At 36.9% G+C, this 21,421-nt stretch overlaps 1 protein-coding gene and 1 non-coding gene across 2 annotated transcripts in view; both read right to left on the reverse strand.

Moving 5' to 3' along the window:
* The window catches only part of RAB3GAP2 (RAB3 GTPase activating non-catalytic protein subunit 2), a 105,938-nt gene that overhangs the window by 34,734 nt on the left and 49,783 nt on the right, over positions 1–21,421 (reverse strand). Inside the window, exons 9-18 of the mRNA XM_037737807.1 lie at positions 19,856–19,954; positions 12,067–12,215; positions 11,101–11,180; positions 10,884–10,973; positions 9,019–9,158; positions 6,874–7,090; positions 6,182–6,325; positions 5,873–5,955; positions 5,464–5,528; positions 1,657–1,755 (exon numbers count right to left, since the gene is read on the reverse strand). Of these exons, the coding sequence (XP_037593735.1) occupies positions 1,657–1,755; positions 5,464–5,528; positions 5,873–5,955; positions 6,182–6,325; positions 6,874–7,090; positions 9,019–9,158; positions 10,884–10,973; positions 11,101–11,180; positions 12,067–12,215; positions 19,856–19,954 (1,166 nt within the window). The remainder of the gene's footprint in view (positions 1–1,656; positions 1,756–5,463; positions 5,529–5,872; positions 5,956–6,181; positions 6,326–6,873; positions 7,091–9,018; positions 9,159–10,883; positions 10,974–11,100; positions 11,181–12,066; positions 12,216–19,855; positions 19,955–21,421) is intronic.
* Positions 18,103–18,233, reverse strand: LOC119470877. The gene has a single exon (XR_005199844.1). It is a non-coding gene; the product is annotated as a small nucleolar RNA SNORA36 family (small nucleolar RNA).

The following is a 21,421-nucleotide window of genomic DNA, read 5'->3' on the forward strand; positions in this document are numbered from 1 at the left end:
AACAGACTCATAAACAGGCTTTTCTTTCATTAAATCTCTCAATATTACATAATTCCCTGATGCTCTGATGTATTAAATATTGAGATGCTTAAGCTATGCCAGATTTTGAAAGCAAAGACAATTTTTCTGTCCTGACAAAATGTCTAACTTTTTAAATAAAATAAATGCTCTAAAAGTAGGGGGATAAAAAAGGAAAAAAAAAAAGAAGGCAGAAATACCTTCATCTAATACTTAAAATTTAAAGAAATTATCTGGAAATACCTTTGAAAAGATTTTCCCTGACTCCATAATTCATATACTATATCAATATTTAAATCTAATATAAAACAAATATTTATTCTTTAAAAAGGGAGACACTGAAAATCCCCCCAAATCTTATTTTAAATATAGTATCATGGAATATTGTTCAAGTTCTTAGAGCCATAATAAAACTGACCATACAAAATAATTAAAGTTTTTAGGAATCTCAATTTTACATAGGGCTTGAAACGGATGATTTTATAGAGCTCCAACAATGGAGTTTGTTTGGTTTACTACCAGACCAGTGAAAGATAACTTTCCACTTACCACATATTGGGATTTTGTTAATGCCTTGAGGGGTAGGAGGGCTTTATAAGTATACTATGCTTTTAAAAAGAGGTGTTTATTTCTGACAAGTGGTATACACTAAAGGAGTTCACTATTTGCCAATGTCAGTTTTATGTATCTGTTAAAAAAAGGTTGAACAAGAGTCTCAAAATTAGGACGTTTGAAGCCCTGAAAGAACAAATTATAATTTGTTTAGTAAGCCACTTTAAGCTGGCTTACACATAATTAAAACACAAAGCTGGTTTTACACAATTAATATGACAAGCAAAAGTCACAACTAGATGATACCAGTCCACTGAACACTACGATTTAACTGATGTCAGGAATTAAGAATAAATTGAATTTTTACTAGTTCAGTTGGATGGAATATGGTGTTATAATCCCAGTTTCAAGTGTAATCCTTTTTCAGACAAATACATTTTGACTGATTGATTGATTGATTTTAAAGAATAATGTGACAGTACAGACAAATTTTGAGCAGCAAAAAATGATCAGAAAATTCAGAACTAACAATCTGATTGTTGTCTGTGATTTTGGAAGTCCTTAACTCTGTTCATGAGGGAAACTGATGGGAAAATACAGATGTTATACACTAACAGAACATTAATACAAAGTACAAATATTTTTTATTATTATCTTGATCAAAATGACACTATGTCCTCCCCTAGAGAAATCTGTTCCCTCTTTTGAAGCTAAAGAAAAGACAACGGCAGCAAGAGAACTTGGTTGTTTTTTCCATACCACCAGATAACTTCCCCTTCATTCCAATGGCTTTCACAATGTTCTACAGCTAGATAAGAAAACGACTTATCATTCTATACTGACATCTTTCCTCACAATTAAAAAAAAACCTTTCCAATAACAGTCAATACATTCACAGACAGCTTAGATGAAGATCAACTACATACACTAAACAGGGAGTAAATAAGATTCCTCATTTCACATATATATATATCTATATATATCTTCCATATTAAAGTAACATGATGGTATCATAAAGTCAGTTGCTTTCTATAATCAAGAGTTAGAAAATTTGAGTTGAGAACATAACCTCCTATCAGTACAAACTCTATTACCTTGATTTTTTAAAGTGTCCATTAATGTCTGAGTGATGTTTCTAAGGCAAAAAAATGGTAAACGTTCACTTGCCAAAATGCTTTCCAAAGCCTAGAAGAAAGATATTGAATAATTCTAGTAATTATAAGGCAATGACTTTTTTATCTTGTATTTATGCCCACACTTTCACTACCTCAAATTTCAAAGGGAAGCTCTATATTTAAGATGTTTTAGTGTACATACCTTAAATCTCAAGTTGCATTGTTAAGTAATATACAATCAACTTCATGTCACCAAATATGATATAAATGACAAAAAGTCCAGGCTGAGGATAAAACAACTAGAAGGCAACAGCTACTTAACAGAATAGCCAAATCCAAACAGAAACAAAGATAAGCTATTTACCAAAAGAAGGGTTTGAATATGCCTATACTATATAGGCATAAATGAAATGCAGAGGTTATCGTCATGTCAATAACAAAAGCTGCCAACAACTTAGTTATAGCTTAATTACTGCATTTGTGCGCGGCAGACAGGATCTACACGCCATGCTGGATAGATACAGTACCTACCCTACCCTACCTCCCTCTCCTCACCCCCACAGATATTTAAGATTCTTCATAAGCAGTCCGAAAATATCTCTTCATGCCTAAAGTAGCAAGTATCAGAAACATCAATGAGTTAGACACAGCAGTTAAAGGTCACATTTATCCTTTCATATTAGCACATTAAATTGGATTTTAATCAATGAGATTAAATAGTTTAAAAAGTAGGCTGAGAATGTGGGATGAGACAAATATCCGATCATAGCACAAGAACCTCTGTGTGTTTGTGCAGGAGAAATGGGCTTAGAGGGTGGCTCAAGACGTTGGTCAGGTCTATAATGAAGCAACCACCTGGAAGCAATAAAGAAAGTAACTAAAAGAGGCAAGAACCCAGGACAAGCGTAACCTGCTCCTGTTTTGCCTATGATTACACAGGCTAGCAGCTAGCTTACTTTCTTCCTCATTATTCAGTCTCCCAAAGCCTAAACTGGTTTCTTCCCTCCCTTTAGTCAGTCTCACAAGACGTATAATTTCTGTTACCGGGTTTTCCAGCGTTTTTAATAAAATTCACAGCTTCATACATGATTCAGAAGTATTGTTTTAAAAAAAGGAAAATCAAGAAGGCAGTTTGTATTATGCTGGTTTCCCAATTTTGTTATTCTATAATTTAAAATAAGAAGAAAGATGGCATCAAAATGAGAAGAACTGTGTGGGTTATGGCCCTTTCTACTACAGATGTCTCAAACTGTCTCTCTAGATGCCCACTTTGTCATCATCATGTCATCTTTAATAACTGAGACTTTGCCCTGAGGAAAATGAGAGCCAATTAGCATTGTCATTAGAATGGAAAACATGATTAAAAATCACACAGACTTTTCTGTTCCACAATAACACAATAAAAAGTGTTTTAAAAACTGACTGCAACAGAAATCACTATTCACTAAATTATCCCATGTATGTAGCTGTAAAATAGTAAGAAACATACATATTGGTCTATGGCCCCAGTACCTGACACAGAGTTCCTGTAATTTCCTGAACAATGGGGGTGCTAGGAGTTTATTTTGTTCTAATGTTTTGTCTCTGCCCTAGTTCATGAGTCAGAACTCTTAATCCCTTTGTGGACAGCGGTGCTAGGTGAACCTTTTGTTCTAACATTTGGTCTTTGACCCTCAGTTTCTAATGGGGGGCTTCTAAGACCTCTAATTTCCTTGGTGATAGGAGAATCTTTTGTTCTACTGAAGCCTCTCATGGTGGGCTCCTGGAAAGCTTCAGAATAAGGAGTTGGTTGCCAGTGGAACCAACCATATATTTGAGGACTAGAACTTTTAGCCCAACCCCTGACCTCTGGGGAGCCACAAGGGGCTGAAGACTGAGTTAATCACCAATGGCCAATGATATAATCAATCATGCCTACATAATGAAGCTTTCATCAACACCCAAAAGGACAAGGTTTGGAAGAACTTCTGGATAGTAGAGGTTGAACATGTAGAGGTTCCTGAATAGTGGCTTGCCAGGAGAGGGGATGGAAGCTCTGCAACCCATCCCATATGATTTATGCTATGCATCTCTTCCATCTGGCTGTTCATCTCTACCCTCTATATTATCCTTTTAATAAATGGGTAAACTAAGTAAAATGTTTCCCTGAGTTCTGTGAATTGCTCTAGATGAACCCCAAAGAGGGGGTCATAGGAACCCCAATTTATAGCCAGTCAGCCAGATATATAGCTGACAACCTACTACTTGTGACTGGCAACTGAAGTAGGTAGAAGTCTTGTAGGACTGAGCTCTTAACTTGTGGTGATGATCTCATGCTATCATCTCCAGGTAGATGGTGTCATAATTGAATTGAACTAGAGAATAGCTAGCTGGTGTTAGCTGGAGAATCCCCCAAAGTAATTGACTGGTGTGCTGGGGGAAAAAAAGCCCAACATCTAGTGGCAGAAGTGTTGAGTGACTGTGTAAGAGAAAAGAAAAAAACAACTGTGATATGGCTTTTTTTCTTATATTTTCACAGTAGCATTATTTTAGATGCTGTGAATTATAAAACTCGAGTATTTGGTAAGGTTCCTACTTGAAGGAGCTTAAAAGGCCTAAAGAAAAAAAAAGTTGGAGGAGTTATGACTAACACACATGAGATAATTAGAAAATAAGTAGTCATTAACCATCCAGCTCTGACTGAAAGTAGAGTAGAAGTTCAGAATTATCCATGGGGATTGAAGAATTATGTAAGAATTTATGGAGTTAGGACTTGAATAGCATTATGAGGGCTTTGGATAGGAGGAGTGGGAGTAAAAGAAATCACCAACGGTGACCATATTATAACCACGAGCCTGGCAAAAAGTAAAAGTCTGGCAATACCATGGAATGTTGAGACTGTGGAGTAACAGGGACTCATACAGAACAAGTGGGAATGTACGTTAGTACAATTATTTTGAGAAACAATTTGCCATCAGCTAGTACAGCTGAGGAAGCTCACACCCTAGCAATTCCACTCTTAGGTATAAACTCCAGAGAAACTCTTGCATATGTGCATGAGGAAATATGTACACAGATAAGCAAAGCATCATTGTTTGTAATGGTAAAAATCTGGAAACAACCTAACTGTTCACTGACAGGACAGTGAATAAATTCTAGTCAGCAAATGGAATTTGCATGACATAGTGAATGAATGAATTACAACGATAGCTACGTACACCAACATGAATGACACAGAAACATAATCCTGAAGGAAAAACTAAAGTCACAGAAGACATAGGGCATGACTCCATTTATATCAAGTTTGAAAAGGCAGGAAATGCATCAACAGGTTTCAAAGAAGCCACACAGAAATGATGTAGCTAATAAAGCAAAGAAAAAGAAAGAACCACAAAATTCTAAATTATGGTTACCTTAGGGATGAGAGAAGGGAATGGGACTGAGGAGGGACACTCAGGACTCTTTAGAGTTCCTGGTAAGATTGTGTTTACTAAGGTGGGTGGTCATATGCACATATTTCTCATATATATACATATATAAAATGTGGGGATGTATATGTGTGGGTATATAAAACACACTCAGATGTATGGTTATATATATATATATATATATATATATATATATATATATATTTAAATGGGACAACAGGAACTTCCACATAAAAATATAGAAAGGGATAAACTATAAAAACATGAAAAGACTTCAGCCTGCCATGTTTGGGGGAAATAGGAAAATAAAGATTTTAAGAAGGATGTATTATAGCTACTAGCAGGAAAGTTCACGTATTACGTACACTTACTTGTATTTTGGTTGCAGGGTATTTAATATCAAGAATTAATTCCTTTATTTCTGTTTCAACCAAATCTATAAAGAAAAAATTAAGGTAAAATTTTAATTTTTATAACAGTGAAACATTCTCAAAGAAAATGAACACATCTATACTATCAGTGAGTCTAAAGGATTTTTGGGTTCTCTCACATTAATGTTTCCTTGTTATAAATTATAACACCCTCTAGATGGCAGACTTCTTCCTTACAGAGCAATTCCAATAAGTACAGGTGATCACTTGTATCACTTGTACCTCACCTCATTCTGAAAAGGAGTTGGGCTCATCCATGGATTATTCTGATTGCTCCATTCAGAATATTTTATTGATTCAAAAGATGATAGAACAATATGCTTTATTATTAGTATGATAGAATACTTACCAAGATTGGGAGATTTTGTTTTCAGTAAGGCTGCTAGTTTCTTCACTAGGTGCATATCCTTGGCTCGTTCACTCTTCTTATCACTAAAACAATAAATATAACAAATTCTTAAAGAATATGAAATTTTCTTTCTAACTCTGACGTATTCCAACTATTTTTTTCCTTTATGTGTTTCCTATTTAACTTTAAAGATATCAGTCTAAAGACAAAGGAAACAACGAAATAGCAACTACAAAACAGTACAACAAACCTAGGAACTAGGAAAAGTTAGCAGAGAAGCATCAATCAGCAACACTGGATACACCTTACCTCAGTGCTAAATGGAAGGGAACGTTCACTGTTTTCACACTTCCAGACACTGGATCAACAAGACAGATCTGATAAGTCTGTGGCTGCCAACTCTGACTGGTAACATTATTTAAGCCCATTATTTTATATCCAGGATACAGTAGCCTAAAAAGAACACAAATCAAGATGGTAAAAATATTAGAATAGGAGAAATGCCAAAAAGTCCTTTTATTATAGCTACGGAACCCAACATTATTATCAATTTAGGAACATTAATAAAGCAACTAAATACTGATAGCAAACACATAAGTAGAGCAGGGCTCAACTAGCAGAGTTCTGCTTTGTTCAAAGATTCTATAAAGTAAAATGAATACAATCAGGCCCAGGTTTCAAGGGCAAACAAAGCATTCACCTCACTTATCACTAGGGCAATCTGAAGGAACCTTTCCTTTTGAGCCTTCACAGCATAAGTCAGGGACAAATGTCAGCAAAAAGCTAACTTTAATTCAGTAGTGTATCACAGCATTTTCAACTTTTTTTGTTGTTATTAAATAATTATAAACCAGGTACTCACAGGGAAAACCACAATAAAGCATATTGTAATTCTCAAACTTGTAATCTAACATAAGGAGCTTTAGTAAAAGCTTTATTTTAATAAAAGCATTCCTATTTTTCATTTTGTAACCAGCACAATGCCAGCATTTGCAGCTTACCTGCAGTGCTTTCCCACATTGAAAGCTCCTATTCTAGGTCCCTGCTGTGTGCTCCACACTTCTAAAATTCCCCTTCTTGGAGCATAGATCACAAGGAATTGAGCTACTCGACTTGGACCCTGAGAATTTCCAAAGGGAGAAAAATCTGCCTTTTCTGGTACTCTTTCATGGAGGTCCTCTACAATTTGAATCCATCCAATTTGTGCATCGCGGTACCCTTAAAGATAGAGGGAAAGGGAAGTTAATTACTTAATCTAGGTTCCATAGCAGCCTCCTGAAGTACTCTGGAATAGCGGGGGTGAAGTAAGAAAAGCTATAAAAGTATATTTTTTTTATTATGGAAAAGCTTAAATAAAAAATGATAATAAATAATAACCAGTCTATCACTAAGATTTATCAAATCTTAGTACTTTGTATATTTACTTCTGATCACTTTTTCTTTGTAACAAAGAAAATATGCAGTGGCTCACATCTATAAATCCAGCACTGTGGGAGGCCAAGGCGGGTGGATAATCTGAGATCAGGAGTTTGAGAACAGCCTGACCAACATGGTGAAACCCTCTCTACTAAACACAAAAAATTAGCTGGGCGAGGTGGCACATGCCTGTAATCCCAGTTACTTGGGAGGCTGAGGCAGGAGAATCATTTGAACCCGGGAGGCGGAGGTTGCAGTGAGCAGAGATGGTGCCATTGCACTCCAGCCTGGGCAACAAGAGCAAAACTCAAGAACAGAAAAGATTATAGATATAACTGAAGCTACCTGATTACCCCTCCGGATCCCATTCCCTTCCCTTCCCAACCAAGCCTTTTGGTGATATGCAGATAGAAAATATGGGCTACAAGGCGACAGGAGGAAGGTCCTGCACGGCAGAAGTAGCTGATGCTGTCTTCCATTTTAGGGTGGCCCCCTCTTATAGGCAATTGATCCTTCTTTCCAAGTACATAATAGAAAGGAAAACTGAATGCACCAGCTGCAGAAAGACAGGCGATGACGTAAGGAATAAGATTGCCACAGGAAATCTGGAGCAGTCAGTACAGCTTTGTCTTCTGTATTTTAGAAAAGTCTTGCTGAGAACACACCTTTGATATTGTTTCAGAAGACAAACACCAAGGAGAAATGATGTACCTGCAGTACTAAAATTATTTCTACAGATACTTAGACATGTAGTAGGTAAAGACTGCCTGCCTCTGTCTGTCACTGCAGGGTTCTTTGGCAAGAAGGTGACAGTGGCTTCAATCTGTCCAGAGTAATTTAATGACCTCAATCCATAATCCCACAGATTTTAAAGGACAGACAAGACTGCACCATAAATTGTGGTCTACACTGACATGTTACTATTCCAGATGATTCTAAATAATGTAATTATCACTTCTTAGTCAGGGAGATATTATTTTACTCAGGGGTTGACAATGTGCCCAGTTAAAAGATATTTTCAAGTCTCCCTTATAGTTAGATGAGGCCATGTCACTAAGTCCTGGCTAATGTAGATAATGGTTGAAGAGACTTTGGGGAATATCCTCAAAGTAGATTGACTCAGCTGTCAGGAGAAGCCCTCTTCCTTTCTGCTTCCTTCCTGGAATGCAGATAAGAGGGCTATCTATGAGAACCTTGAGTGGGGAAGCTACAAGGAAGAAGACTGTGTTCATGAAGATACTGTGGTCTGTTACTCAGGTCTGTTACTAACAGCTGAATGAAACTCCCAAGTGACATACATATTGACACACCAGGTGGATTGACCCAAGCATATGGATATAAAAGTCAAGTAAGTGAACATGGGTTTTGCTATTTTAAATCTGAAAGACTTGGCACTATAGATTTGGGGAGAACATTTGGCTCAAGAATGGCTTTGTGAAGGGGAGTAAATGTAGCAGGGGAAAGAAACTGAACTCAGAAATTGACAATGACAGTGAGAACTGAAAAGAAAGTGCAAAAGGTTAAATATGGCTATGAGGTGATCAAACCTCAAGGATGTATCAACTGACTACTCGATCAAGTGGTTGCTGATCTGAGTTCACGTCAAAAAAATAAAAACATGTAAACATAAAGAATTAAACAGAATTATCAACCAGAAGCTGAAGGATGATAACACTGCTCAAAGATTGGGGTAAAAAGTAATTGTTTTTCTGGATTGTTGTAAGAAGTACCTTTCCACATGCGTATTGCAATTCCTCTAGCTACATCCAATAAAATAACTCTGCCAAAATCATCTGTTACTGCTGCCAGCGTGTTACATGGAGACAGACATATGCTTTCACCATGGCGTCTAGAATCCGGAAGTCCAAATCTGATATTTAAAAAGAAAATAAAAGCTCAAATCACATTCCAATTCAGAAACATATAACACAATAATGAAATGCATAAATGAAATAGGCTGAATCTGTTTTTATATAAAGAAATATGAATTTTGCCTGGATTAATAGTTAATTTATTAATCACAACTGACATTTGTAATATAAGATATATAAAAGAAATAAAACCACAGTTCTATGTAGGTTTTCAATAGATACCCACAACCCTATACCTTTAGAGAATATAAAATATACCTTTATTTGATTAAGAGTCATGCCATAGAAAATAATGTCCTCACCATCAACTAAATTTTAGAATTTGCTCCCACACAGGCATCTTTGTCTATTTTAAGTTCTTATTCCTAACCTTTCTCTTTTTTGTAAGATATCAGATCCTGCTGAAACCAATCTGGCTGAAGCAAAAACTTTCCTTTTTCTAAATAGTTATCTTTAAACTGCTGTTGGTCTATAATCAACCTCATTAGAATTCTGAGTAAAATAAAAGTAAAGAGGTACTAAAAAAGAACTAGGAAACTCACTTTGAGAAATGTCCTTGAAACAAAGATGCTCAAACTTTGTTACATCTGTTTGAGATTCACAGGGCCATTTGGCTAATTTCTTGATTCTTGATATTAGGAAACATGATATGCTACAATACATTTTTTAAAAAGATGAAAAAAACTTAGATGATATACTTCAATAAATTTTAATAATTAGTTGGCTCTCTTTAGGTGAAGAATATCCATAAAAAGGAGGATAAATAAACAGAACTATTTCCCTTCATGGTGGTACTTTATATTAGGTGATAAAAAATTATTTTAAAATAAAACCAAACATTAGAAAAAATCCTTCTGTCTAAAAAATACTAATAAAAAAGAAACAAAAATCATGCTCCTTCTACCAAAAAAAAAAAAAAAAAAAAAACACAAATATACTAATACATTCTAATAAAGCACTACTGAAATAAACAAGGAAGCACAGGCCAGGAGTCTTGTCTAAAGACTGCTTGAATACACAACTCCTGCTATTACTTTTTTACTTTTTTTTTTTGGAGATTGAGTTTTGCTCTTGTCCCCCAGGCTGGAGTGCAATGGAGCAATCTTGGCCCACTGCAACCTCTGCCTCCCAGGTTTGAGTGATTCTCCTGCCTCAGCCTCCTGAGTAGCTGGGATTATAGGCAAGCGCCACCATGCCTGGCTAATTTTTGTATTTTTAGTAGAGATTAGATTTCACCATGTTGGCCAGGCTGGTGTCAAACTCCTGACCTCAAGTGATCCATCCAACTCGGCCTCCCAAAGTGCTAGGATTATAGGCATGAGCCACTGTAATCTACCAAGATTATATTTTTTTAAAAGAAATCACTAAGAACTTTTAAAGTTTACGTAACTTAGTAGCAAACTAAACTTTTAAAAGAAATTCAACTAAACCAATTCTCTAAACCAATTCTCCTACAACTAAGCTAAGTTTGTTAATAAGCACATTTAAGAAATACATCTTGAATACCTACTGTATAACAGGGATACAGCTGTGAACAAAACAGTTAAGAATCACTCTTCACATGGAGTTTTACATTCTAGTGAGGGAAAAAAATCCCACCGTAATGGCTTTCAGAAGTTCCAAAGACTTATGAGATCAGCAAATCAACCAGGCACATGAAAAGACCATAAATTTAACAGTACTCTTCTCAAAGGACTAAAATTTGAGAAGCATGACAGACTTGCCTTACAGCTAATGGGGTAGCTGGCTCAACCTTTGGCTTTTGCTTCTGGACAGCTTCTTCTTCATGCTTACCTTTCCAACCAAGCCAACCACTGAAAAGAAAGAAAACTTAGAATAAAACTGAGCTTTCAGGGTTTTAAAGCCCAAGCTACCAAAATACAGGTTAAAAGCAAGCTAGATACAAATTAGATATTTTTTATTTAATTGTTAAGTAATTACCTGGCAGCATTAAATAAAGCAGAAGTGAGTTTACTTGCAACTGCTAGTGCAACATGAGATAATAATGGTTGTGTGCTTCCCTGAAAAACAGAACATTTGAAAGAAAATTTAGTAGCTTACAAAGAAACAAACATACTTTCTAAATAAAGCTTACTTCAAAATACTTTGAAAAGTTGTAAAGGCTGGACTAGCAACTCAGCTTCTTTCAGAGTACAGTAAAAAGTTTATTTTAAGAGCAATATAATAAAAAGTTTTAACTCTATAGTTTAAAAATAAAATCATCATTAGCCTATGTTATCATTAGAATTTACCTCTTTAAATTCCAATTCATTAAAATAAATTTTAAACTAGAATATTAAGATTACATTATTCTAGCTGGACTAGCCAACTCTTTTCTCTTTTTATATATATATATATATACACACATATACATATATATATATGTACATACTTATAGGCACACACATACACACACAATTTTTATAGAAGTAAAAAGATATTTTGAACAATTCTGAGAAGTATGCTTTTTAAGTGAGAAACAAGAGCTGCCAAATCTAACACTCAACTTTCCTCTATTTTAGGAAGCAATTTTCACAACTTATAACAAGCATAGTTGGCAGCTTGTTCTGTCTTTACAAATTCCTCATTTACTCAAATCCCTAGTGAGCTGACATCATTAACAAGCCTGAGCTTCTGAATATTGCAGCAATATTTAAAGAAATCTCAGCTATCAAAGAACTCAGGGCTTCAGAAACAAAGAATTTTCTTTTATACTGATTTTAGTACCTTTTTAGTTAATCTAAAGAATTTGGAAGAAAGCTAGTTGAGATTAATGTTAGTTTCAATTGAAATTTAGAAATGTAAACTGCTTAATCTTCTAAAGCTAAGCAAGTTGGCATATCCAATTTGTAGACAAGTTGTAAAATCAAGAGTTGCCTTACTCATGATCAGTGATAAAACTCATACCTCTAAAGCATAGAAGAAGCCGGTAAATGGATTGGACCCTACAGTGATATACTGAGACATGGCAGGTGGACTATTTTTAATTGCTGCATTAAATCCACCTATATTGGAGGCAGTCTTCATTTGATCAAAGGGGGACAGAGTCATAATACCTAATGATAAAAAAAAAACAACATGATTTGAATGTACAATGTTATTTTGTTCATGACATTTTTACTTCAGTTCCATTCTAAGATGCTAAATCCTTAGTTTTATTCAAACAAGTCATTTTAAGAGCTACAAAATCAACATCAGAAAATATTTTGCTGGGCACAGTGGCTCACTCCTGTAATCCCAACACTCGAGAGGCCAAGGCAGGTTGATCACTTGAGGTCAAGAGTTCGAAACCAGCCTGGACAACATGGTGAAACCCCATCTCTACTAAATATACAAAAATTAGCCAGGTGTGGTGGTGGGTGTCTGTAATCATAGCTATCTGGGAGGCTGGGGCAGGAGAACTGCTTGAACATGGGAGGTGGAGGTTGCAGTGGGCCGAGACCGCAGCAATTGCACTCCAGCCTGGGCAACAGAGCAAGACCTCGTTTCCCACCCCAAAATTAAAAATTCCATTTATAATTTCTATAACCTATAGAATATAATAAAACCCAAACTTAATTTTTTGAATAGATACAAAACTCAGAGGTACCAGAAGTATATAGTCCACTATATCCCCAAGTACCAATTCACATCTTTTTTTTTTTTTGAGATGGAGTCTCACCCTGTCACTCAGGCTGGAGTACAATGGTGTGCTCTCAGCTCACTGCAACCTCTGCCTTCCAGATTCAAGTGATTCTCTTGTCTCAGCCTCCCTGAATAGCTGGGACTACAGGCGTGTGCCACCATGCCCAGCTAATTTTTGTATTTTTAGTAGACACAGAGTTTCGCCATGTTGGCCAGGCTGGTCTCAAACTCCTGACCACAGGTGATCTGCCCACCTCAGCCTCCCAGTGTTGGGATTACAGGCGTGTGCCACTGCACCGGCCCCAATTTGCTTTTTAGTAGCAACAACCAACATAATTGTTTCTTATGCTGTCTTCCAGAGGTGCTGTATACACACAAATGACAGAACATCAAATAAGTTGGTGCGTGCCTCACTTTTTGTGTTTAATAAAACATCAAGAAGATATCATTCTTCTCAATCATTCTTAGGATTCTATTATATAGACATAGCATAATTGATCTGACCTACTGGTGGACATTTGGGTCATTTCCCATCTTTTGGCACTACAAAGAATTCTACAATATATATATATCCTTAATGTCTTTGTACACTTATATACATCTATCTATACTGTACCAATATACATAAATTCTTAAAAACATTAGTGCAGGGTCAAACAGGATCTACGTTAAAAAAAAAATTTTTTTTTTTTGAGATGGAGTCTTCCCCTGTCACTAAGGCTGGAGTGCAGTGGCACTATCTCGGCTCACTGCAACCTCCACTTCCCAGGTACAAGCAATTCTCTGCCATGGCCTCCCAAGCAGCTGGGATTACAGGCACCCGCCACCAGGCCTGCCTAATTTTTGTATTTTTAGTAGAGACAAGGTCTCACCATCCCGGTCAGGCTCGTCTTGAATTCTTGACCTCATGATCCACTCACCTCGGCCTCTCAAAGTGCTGGGATTACAGGTGTGAGCCACTGCGCCCGGCCTTTAAAAAAATTTTTAAGTACTGCTACACTGCGTTCCATAAAGATGGCGCTAACTTATACTCCCACAAAAAAAGCTGAGAGTACTTGTGCTCTGTATCATTCCAAAACAGTGAGAACAAACACTTTTGAATGTCTGCTCTGTAGTTCAGAAATCCCCAATATTTCATAACGGAGACTTACTTTTCATTTCCTTAAAACTCTAAGAGCAAAAATAACTTGAATGTTGACAGCCATATGCCTTGGTGGAGTAGCAGAGGAAAACCCAGTGTCATTTAATTTCACCTGACTGGCAGAGAGAAGAGGGGAAACTGAGCTTAGAGAGCTAGGAAGTAAAGAACTGCTGCTATTCTAACATATGGACTCAGGCAGTGTCTTCAAAGTTGAGTACTCATATGATAACGTGAAGACACCCCCATTGAGATAACCTGAACTCAAATATACCATAGAATGAACCAAGTTACAGTTTCTATTGTTCCATATACTTTTTTTTTTTTTGAAACAGCGTTTTTCTCTGTCACCCAGGCTGGTGTGCAGTGGCATGGTCACGGCTCACTGCAGCCTCGGTCTCCTGGGCTCAAGCGATCATCCCGCTCCAGCCTCCCAAGTAGCTGGGATTACGGGCGCAGGTGACCACACATAGCTAAATTTTTTATTTCTCATAGGGAAAGGGTTTTGCTATGTTGCCCGGACTAGTCTTGAACTCCTGAGCTCAAGCGATCCCACCCACTGTGGCCTCCCAAAGGGCTACAATTACACGGGTGTGCTGCTGTGCCCGGCATTACTAATTTTCATATACATGTATTGCCTCCCCTTTGCCTGAAAACTGTCAAATAATGAATTTGTACTTAAGATGAGTCCTAGGAAAGGAAATTCTTTTAGTGAGTTCATAAGCAAAACATTCACTGGATTTATAGGAATTAAAGTGATCAAACAAATCCTTGGACTATTTTTTTAATTCCTGTCCCACTTCCTAGAATATTATAAAAGATAAGAACACGTATCTCATAGTCATAAATGAATCCACGATTCAGTAGACAAAATGTTTTCACTACATTATAAAATTTGCATAAGTTTTGTCTGACTCCACCAGAACATGATCAAAGAGTAAACTGTATGACATATAAATTGAAATTTAAGTTTTAAAATAGCTTCTTTGCATATTCCCCATGCGATACACATGGGAGTGTAAATTGATACAAGATAATCCACAGGACAATTTTGCAATAGATATAAATTTTTTAAAGGATTCTAATTTATAGTAAGGAAATGGCTGATCAGTTCTTTCCACCCTTGCCACCAATATCTTTTCCTTCTATAACATAAACCTTCTCCTTCTATAATGCAAATCTACAGATTTACATTTACATTTTCAATGTCATGCTTTAGTTCCTGTCAAAAGAATCTATAGATTCTTTGTAACCTTGATTTCAAGCATACCACACTTAGACCACCATCTCCTAGCTTTCCATCTCAATTACTCTAGAAACTCCCTGCAGTAATTTCACAATTTCGAGTTTCAAATAATTAATCTTACTGTTTTTTCCACTATTTATCAAGTACCTCTTGGGATCACTTCCCTTTTTATCCAGCTTAGATTTGTGTTCCATCATCACCACTTTCCTGTAAATACCCACTACCTCCCTACACTTGTCTCCCCCTACACATATACTCCCCTAGCTAAATCTTAACCTTGGTTGACCTAAACTTTCTGCACTCTCTGCTCTTGAAGCAAAATAGCTGATCATTGCTAAGAAAAGCAATATCTCTGGGTTTCAGAGTAAGGACCACAAACAAATAGACATAAAGGTTGGTCCAAAATCCTTCTGACCTCCTCAACTCTCCTTCCCACCCTTGATCCTTTGAAATCTGGTTGTTGAAGAAACAAGTTGTTTGAGACCAATTTCCCAGTCTACATTTTGCTAACTACATTCCTATAGTATTATTTAAGTGTTATTCTGCCCTCTATATTGCTACATATTGGTACTGAATTTAGGGGGCTGTTATCTTTCGAGTCACCGATTTTAGCACTATTTTTCACTAACTTAAGGTGGTGTGGCTTATTTACATCTCCTTCTCTCCCTATATCCTTCCAAAATATTTGTATCTCAATTTATTAAATCCACTGTTTTCATTATTAGGAATGATATAACTCACTGGTGAGACTCACTACTTATTATATTTCCTTGGCTGTGCATTTTTTTTCTGGAGTTATTACTTTGTCATTTAGAGTTTTCCCTGAGCATCTGAGGCCTTTCCACACTTTGGAAGACATCAAAGTCCTTCTCAATATAAATTTTCATAAAGTCAAACTCATTGGATGATTTTCTAGGTCTAGTAGGGTGGCTAAAGAAGGCCTCTTTGACAAAGTGATATATAAACAGAGACCTAAGTGAAGAGAGGGAGAAAGCCATGTGACTAGCTAAAGTTTTCCAGGAAGAGGAAGCAGTAATTCTAAATGCTCTAGAGTGGGAATATGCTTGCTGCGTCTGAGGAACAGAAAGGAAGTCCACGTGATGAAACACAATGCACAAGGAGGGGTATACTGCAGGAGACAATGTCAGAGTACCATAAGCCAGATAAGGTTGGACCTTGTATGTCATGGTGAGGAGCAACCAGGAGAAGAAAGATGATGTGGGAAAAAAAGGAGGAGCAAGTTTGACAGGAGGAAAATAATAATTCAATTTTGGATATGTTAAGTTTGATATCTAGGTAGAAACTGTTCAGTAAGGAGCTGGAAAAAATGAGTATGAGGCTTCAGAAAGCGGTCAGGACTCCATAAAAAGGGAGAAGCTAGGAATCTATTTTTTGTCTTTTTTTTTTTTTTTTTTGAGATGAAGTCTCACTCTGTCTCCAGGCTGGAGTGCAGTGGTGCAATCTCAGCTCACTGCAATCTCTGCCTCCCAGGTTTAAGCGGTTCTCCTGACTCAGCCCCTTAAGTAGCTGGGACTACAGGTACACACCACCACACCCAGCTAATTTTTTGTATTTTTAGTAGAGATGGGGTTTTACCATGTTGGCCAGGATGGTCTCCATCTCCTGACCTTGTGATCTGCCCACCTCAGCCTCCTAAAGTGCTGGGATTATGGGCATGAGCCACTGCGCCCAACCTGGGAATCTTTCTTATGCTCCTTGTTTGTCATTTGGAGAGCAGGGGGTGAAAATATTTATTCTTAAGCCTATATTAATTTGGCTTTCATCCTCACCATTCTACTTTAACTGTTCATATCAAGAGTCAATAAATAACTCCAGGTTGTCAAATCCAACAGACCTTCTTTTCTTGAATTCTGTGCAGCATTCCATAGTAAATCACTCCCTCTCAAATTTATATCTACAATCCCAGCTTCCTCCCTGAACTTCATATGCTCATGTCCAATTTGTATACTTGATACCTCTACTTAAATGTCGAACTGTGTCAGAAGTTAGCCTGTAAAAACATAACTCATTATTTGCCTACCTTAAATCTCTTCCTCTCTCCTCCTTATTCTCATTTCAGTGAACAGTCTCATCATCCACCCTGTTTATCAAACTTAAAAATTAAGAAATCCTTAATTCTTTTCTTCCTTATTTCTCAAAACCATCCCTTAGCAAGTACAAAATGTATCTCAAATCTGTCTACTTCCTTCCAACTCCATTGCCTCCACCATAAAGCCATCATTCTCTCTTGCATGAATTATTGTAATATACTCCTAACTGGTCTCCTTGCTTTCTTCTACAAGCATCTCCCTAAAGAACAAACAGAGAGATATGTTTAAATGCAATCCCCTACTTAGAATCCATCAATGACATCCATTGCATTTAGAATAAAATCTTACCTCCTCATCCCTACGTGATTTAACCCTAGTCTGCATCTCCAGCCTAACCTTGTCCTGTTTTCCCCTCACTCTTTACCGCCAAGTCACACCAACCCCCTTTCTGTTTCTTGAACACTCTGAAATCTTCAAGGCTCCCACACCTATATACCTGATGCTCCTCTGCCTGGAATGCTCTTCCTGCACCTCTTTCCATAGCTGGTTCCTTCTCATCCTTCAAGTCTCAGTCTGAATGTCACGTCCCTGAAGAGGCCTTTCCTCACTAGTCTATCTAAAGCACCCTCTTCCTTTACTCTCTATCATAACCTTCTATTTATTTTCTTCGTGATGCCCACTAACAGTCTGATATTATCATATGTATTCATTTAGTTTATTGTTTGTTTCCCCATCACCAAAATGTAAGGTTTATGAGGGTGGTGTCCTGTCTATCTTGTGTTTCTAGCACAAATACTAATAGGTACTCATTTATTCGTTGAATAAATTAACCAGACCTTTACATAAAGATGTACATACAATAACGTTTATTGGACCTTTTTTCATTTTGTAGGCTGGGGATAAATGAATAGAATAATATTTTCTATCCAATCATTTTCCCTAGCCAGTTTCAATGTTCCAAAGTTTAATTAACAGAGCAGGGAAGTTCCCCTGAACTGAACTCAACACTTTGGAATTTTGTAGCATTTTTATGCTAGCAAAAAAGTAGATACACTGAAATGTTTACCAATAGGTTTTTATTACAGAGTATTCCAAATAAAAGCTATGCAGTAAACAGAAAGATGGCCTATGTGTCAGATACTTTGTTAGCCCCTCTTGAGTCATACTCCTTCCTTTTTTCCTTGCTCTTTCTTTCCCAGTGTCCAGTTTGCAAAGAATGAGTAGAACTTGACCAAGTGAGCAAACATAGAGGAGGCATTCTAGCCAACATGCACATAGGTCTAGTAAAAGTGTATAGTGTACTGGAGAAACAATGTTTCCTCCTCTGCTCCACTACAGCTGGTCCCTTTGCTACAATTATTATGATGCATTATTGTAGCCATTCACGTGTTTCTTCCAACTAAACTTCTAGACTCACACTTTCCAGACAGCACAGAGGCATGTCTTTTCATTTCTATACCCTCAATACCTAACACAGTAAGCTCTCTTACAGGTTTGCAAGAAGAAATCTACTTTTATCTATATTCTACTGGTTTAAAGGTTACTTTTTTTTTTTAAGCAATAGGGTCTTGCTACATTGCCCAGGCTGGTCTTGAACTCCTAAGCTCAAAAGATCCTCCTACCTCAGCCTTCTGAGTAGCTGGGATTACAGGTGCAAGCCACCATACCTGACCAAGGTTACATTTTTAAAAGACTAATTTATATGGTCATTATATAGACCAAATTTGTCTGTAGAAAAATGAGTCAAATAGTGAGTGATTTAAAACTATACAATACTGTGGCCGAGGGCATAATTAAATCTTTATTGAAACTGCTACCATTTCTTTTTGTTTTTTGTTTTCTTGACACAGAGTCTTGCTCTATCACTCAGGCTGGAGTGCAGTGGTGCGATCTTGGCTCACTGCAACCTCGGCCTCTTGGGTTCAGGCAATTCTGCCTCAGCCTCCCAAGCAACTGGGAATACAGGTGTGCACCACACCAGGCTAATTTTTGTATTTTTAGTAGAGATAGGGATTTCACCATGTGGGTCGGGCTAATCTTGAACTCCTGGCCTCATGTGATTCCCCCACCTCAGCCTCCCAAAGTGCTGGGATTATAGGTGTTAGCCACCATCCCCAGCTTTAAAGATACAAGCCTATGATGCTCTGAATCTGAACCTCCAGATGTCTCACCAAAAACAATGCATTTTTTCACATAAGAATAAATGTTGTTGCTTATAGCCATTACTGGAGATAGTGAATAAAGAAAAAATAAAATAAAATAAATGTTGGCCAGGTATGGTGGCTCACGCCTGTAATCCCAGCACTTTGGGAGGCTGAGGCGGGCAGATCATCTGAGGTCAGGAGTTCAAGACTAGCCCAGCCAACATGATGAAATTCCGTCTCTATTAAAAATGCAAAAATTAGCCAGACATGGTAGTGGACGCTTGTTATCTCAGCTGCTCGGAAGGCTGAGGTGGTGGTGGTTGCAGTGAGCAGAGATTGCCCTACTGCATTCTAGCTTCAGCGATACAGCGAGACTCCGTCTCAAACAAAATAATAATAATAAAGAATAAATGTCAATTTCTAACAAACGAGATACTTCAGTAAAAAAGCATAAGAAGTAAATTCCAAGAGAATTTTAACTGGTAATACTTACCAACACTAGCATGATCAATAATAGTGTCAATATCTTGTAGACCCCATTTCTTATAAGCTAATGGTGGTGGTTGTATGTTCTCATTGCCTGATGCTGCAGCTACCAAAGATAAAATAGATAATCCAAACTTAATTATTATGGATAAAATTAAGTTTTACAAAAAATCATTAAAACCATACTAATTTATTTTTCTAAAATTTCAGGTAATAATGAGGCAAAGTAATGAAAACAGGGCATAAAGTGAGATTTATTTATACCAAGACAATGATCATAAAATGCAAACATTTAAAAGACTAAGTTGGCTGTCACAAAAGATTCTCAATACAAATCACTGTGCTTCCAAACAAAAAAAGGAAAAAGAAAAAAAGAAAAAAAGATTCTCGAACACTCAAGTAATTAAAGAAGACTATTAAAAATCCTTTACTACTACTAAAAATCAAAGTGAATTCAGGCTGAGCACGGCGGCTCATGCCTGTAATTCCAGCACTTTGGGAAGCTGAGGCAGGCAGATCGCTTTAGGTCAGGAGTTTGCAATCAGTCTGGCCAACATGGTGAAACCCCATCTCTAGTAAAAATGCAAAAATCAGCCAGGCATGGTGGTACACGCCTGTAGTCCAAGCTACTCGGGAGGCTGAGGTGGGAAAATCACTTGAACCCGGGAGTTAGAGATTGCAGTGAGCTGAGATCACACCACTGCACTCTAGCCTGGGTGACAGAGGCAGACTCCATCTCAAAAACAAAAACAAAACAAAAGAAAAGTGCATTCAAACTGCAAGTGATGTCAAGTAAGACATTTCTCCCTCTTGACAAAGTGGATAAAATCCTAGTGATGGGAATCAGTGCTTTACTGAGTGAAAAACTAAAAACCTGATATACCTGGCAGAGTACACATACAGCAATGTCTCTAATCTGGGTGACTGAGACCAGACTTGATAGAAAGATATGTTAAAAGCAACAGCACTGTCAAAAAAAAAAAAAAAGAATGAAATGCCAATCTTTAACCTCAGTCCCTTCACCTACTGAGTAAGAAAAGGAAAAGTAACAGTTACACCTCTTGCCACAGATTCATGCATATCCCATTAATTGGCAAATTCCCATGCTGCATATTAGAATACCGCTGAATTCTGGCTGTTTATTCAGGAAAGTGAAAAAATAATAATAAAGAAAAAATATAATCCTCTAAACATTGCAGATTGATAGTAAGGCCAAGAAATGATAACTTTCTCATACGCTGAAATAAATGTCACAATTTATAGCTAAGTAACCAGAGCTCTTTTTACAGCAACTTACAACAAAAGGGCACTAAGTGGCTTAATTCCTTACTTCCTTGGAGACAAATGGCTTTATGGTCTTATATACAACAAACAAACAAACAGAAATTCGAAAGTGGTGAAAAATCAAATGGGTGATAATACCAATTATAAATTGTCTATCTCTATTAATGAACTTCTTATCCACAGAAAGTTGCCTTTTGATATATATTAATTCTAAGTATTTTAAATGTTCTCAAGATAATGAAGCTTATGGTGGGTTAAATTTAAAAAATTTAAAAGATGATGAAAATAG

This window comes from Cebus imitator, unplaced genomic scaffold (assembly GCF_001604975.1).
Source record: "Cebus imitator isolate Cc_AM_T3 unplaced genomic scaffold, Cebus_imitator-1.0 Scaffold42, whole genome shotgun sequence".
Classification (NCBI taxonomy): domain Eukaryota; kingdom Metazoa; phylum Chordata; class Mammalia; order Primates; family Cebidae; genus Cebus; species Cebus imitator.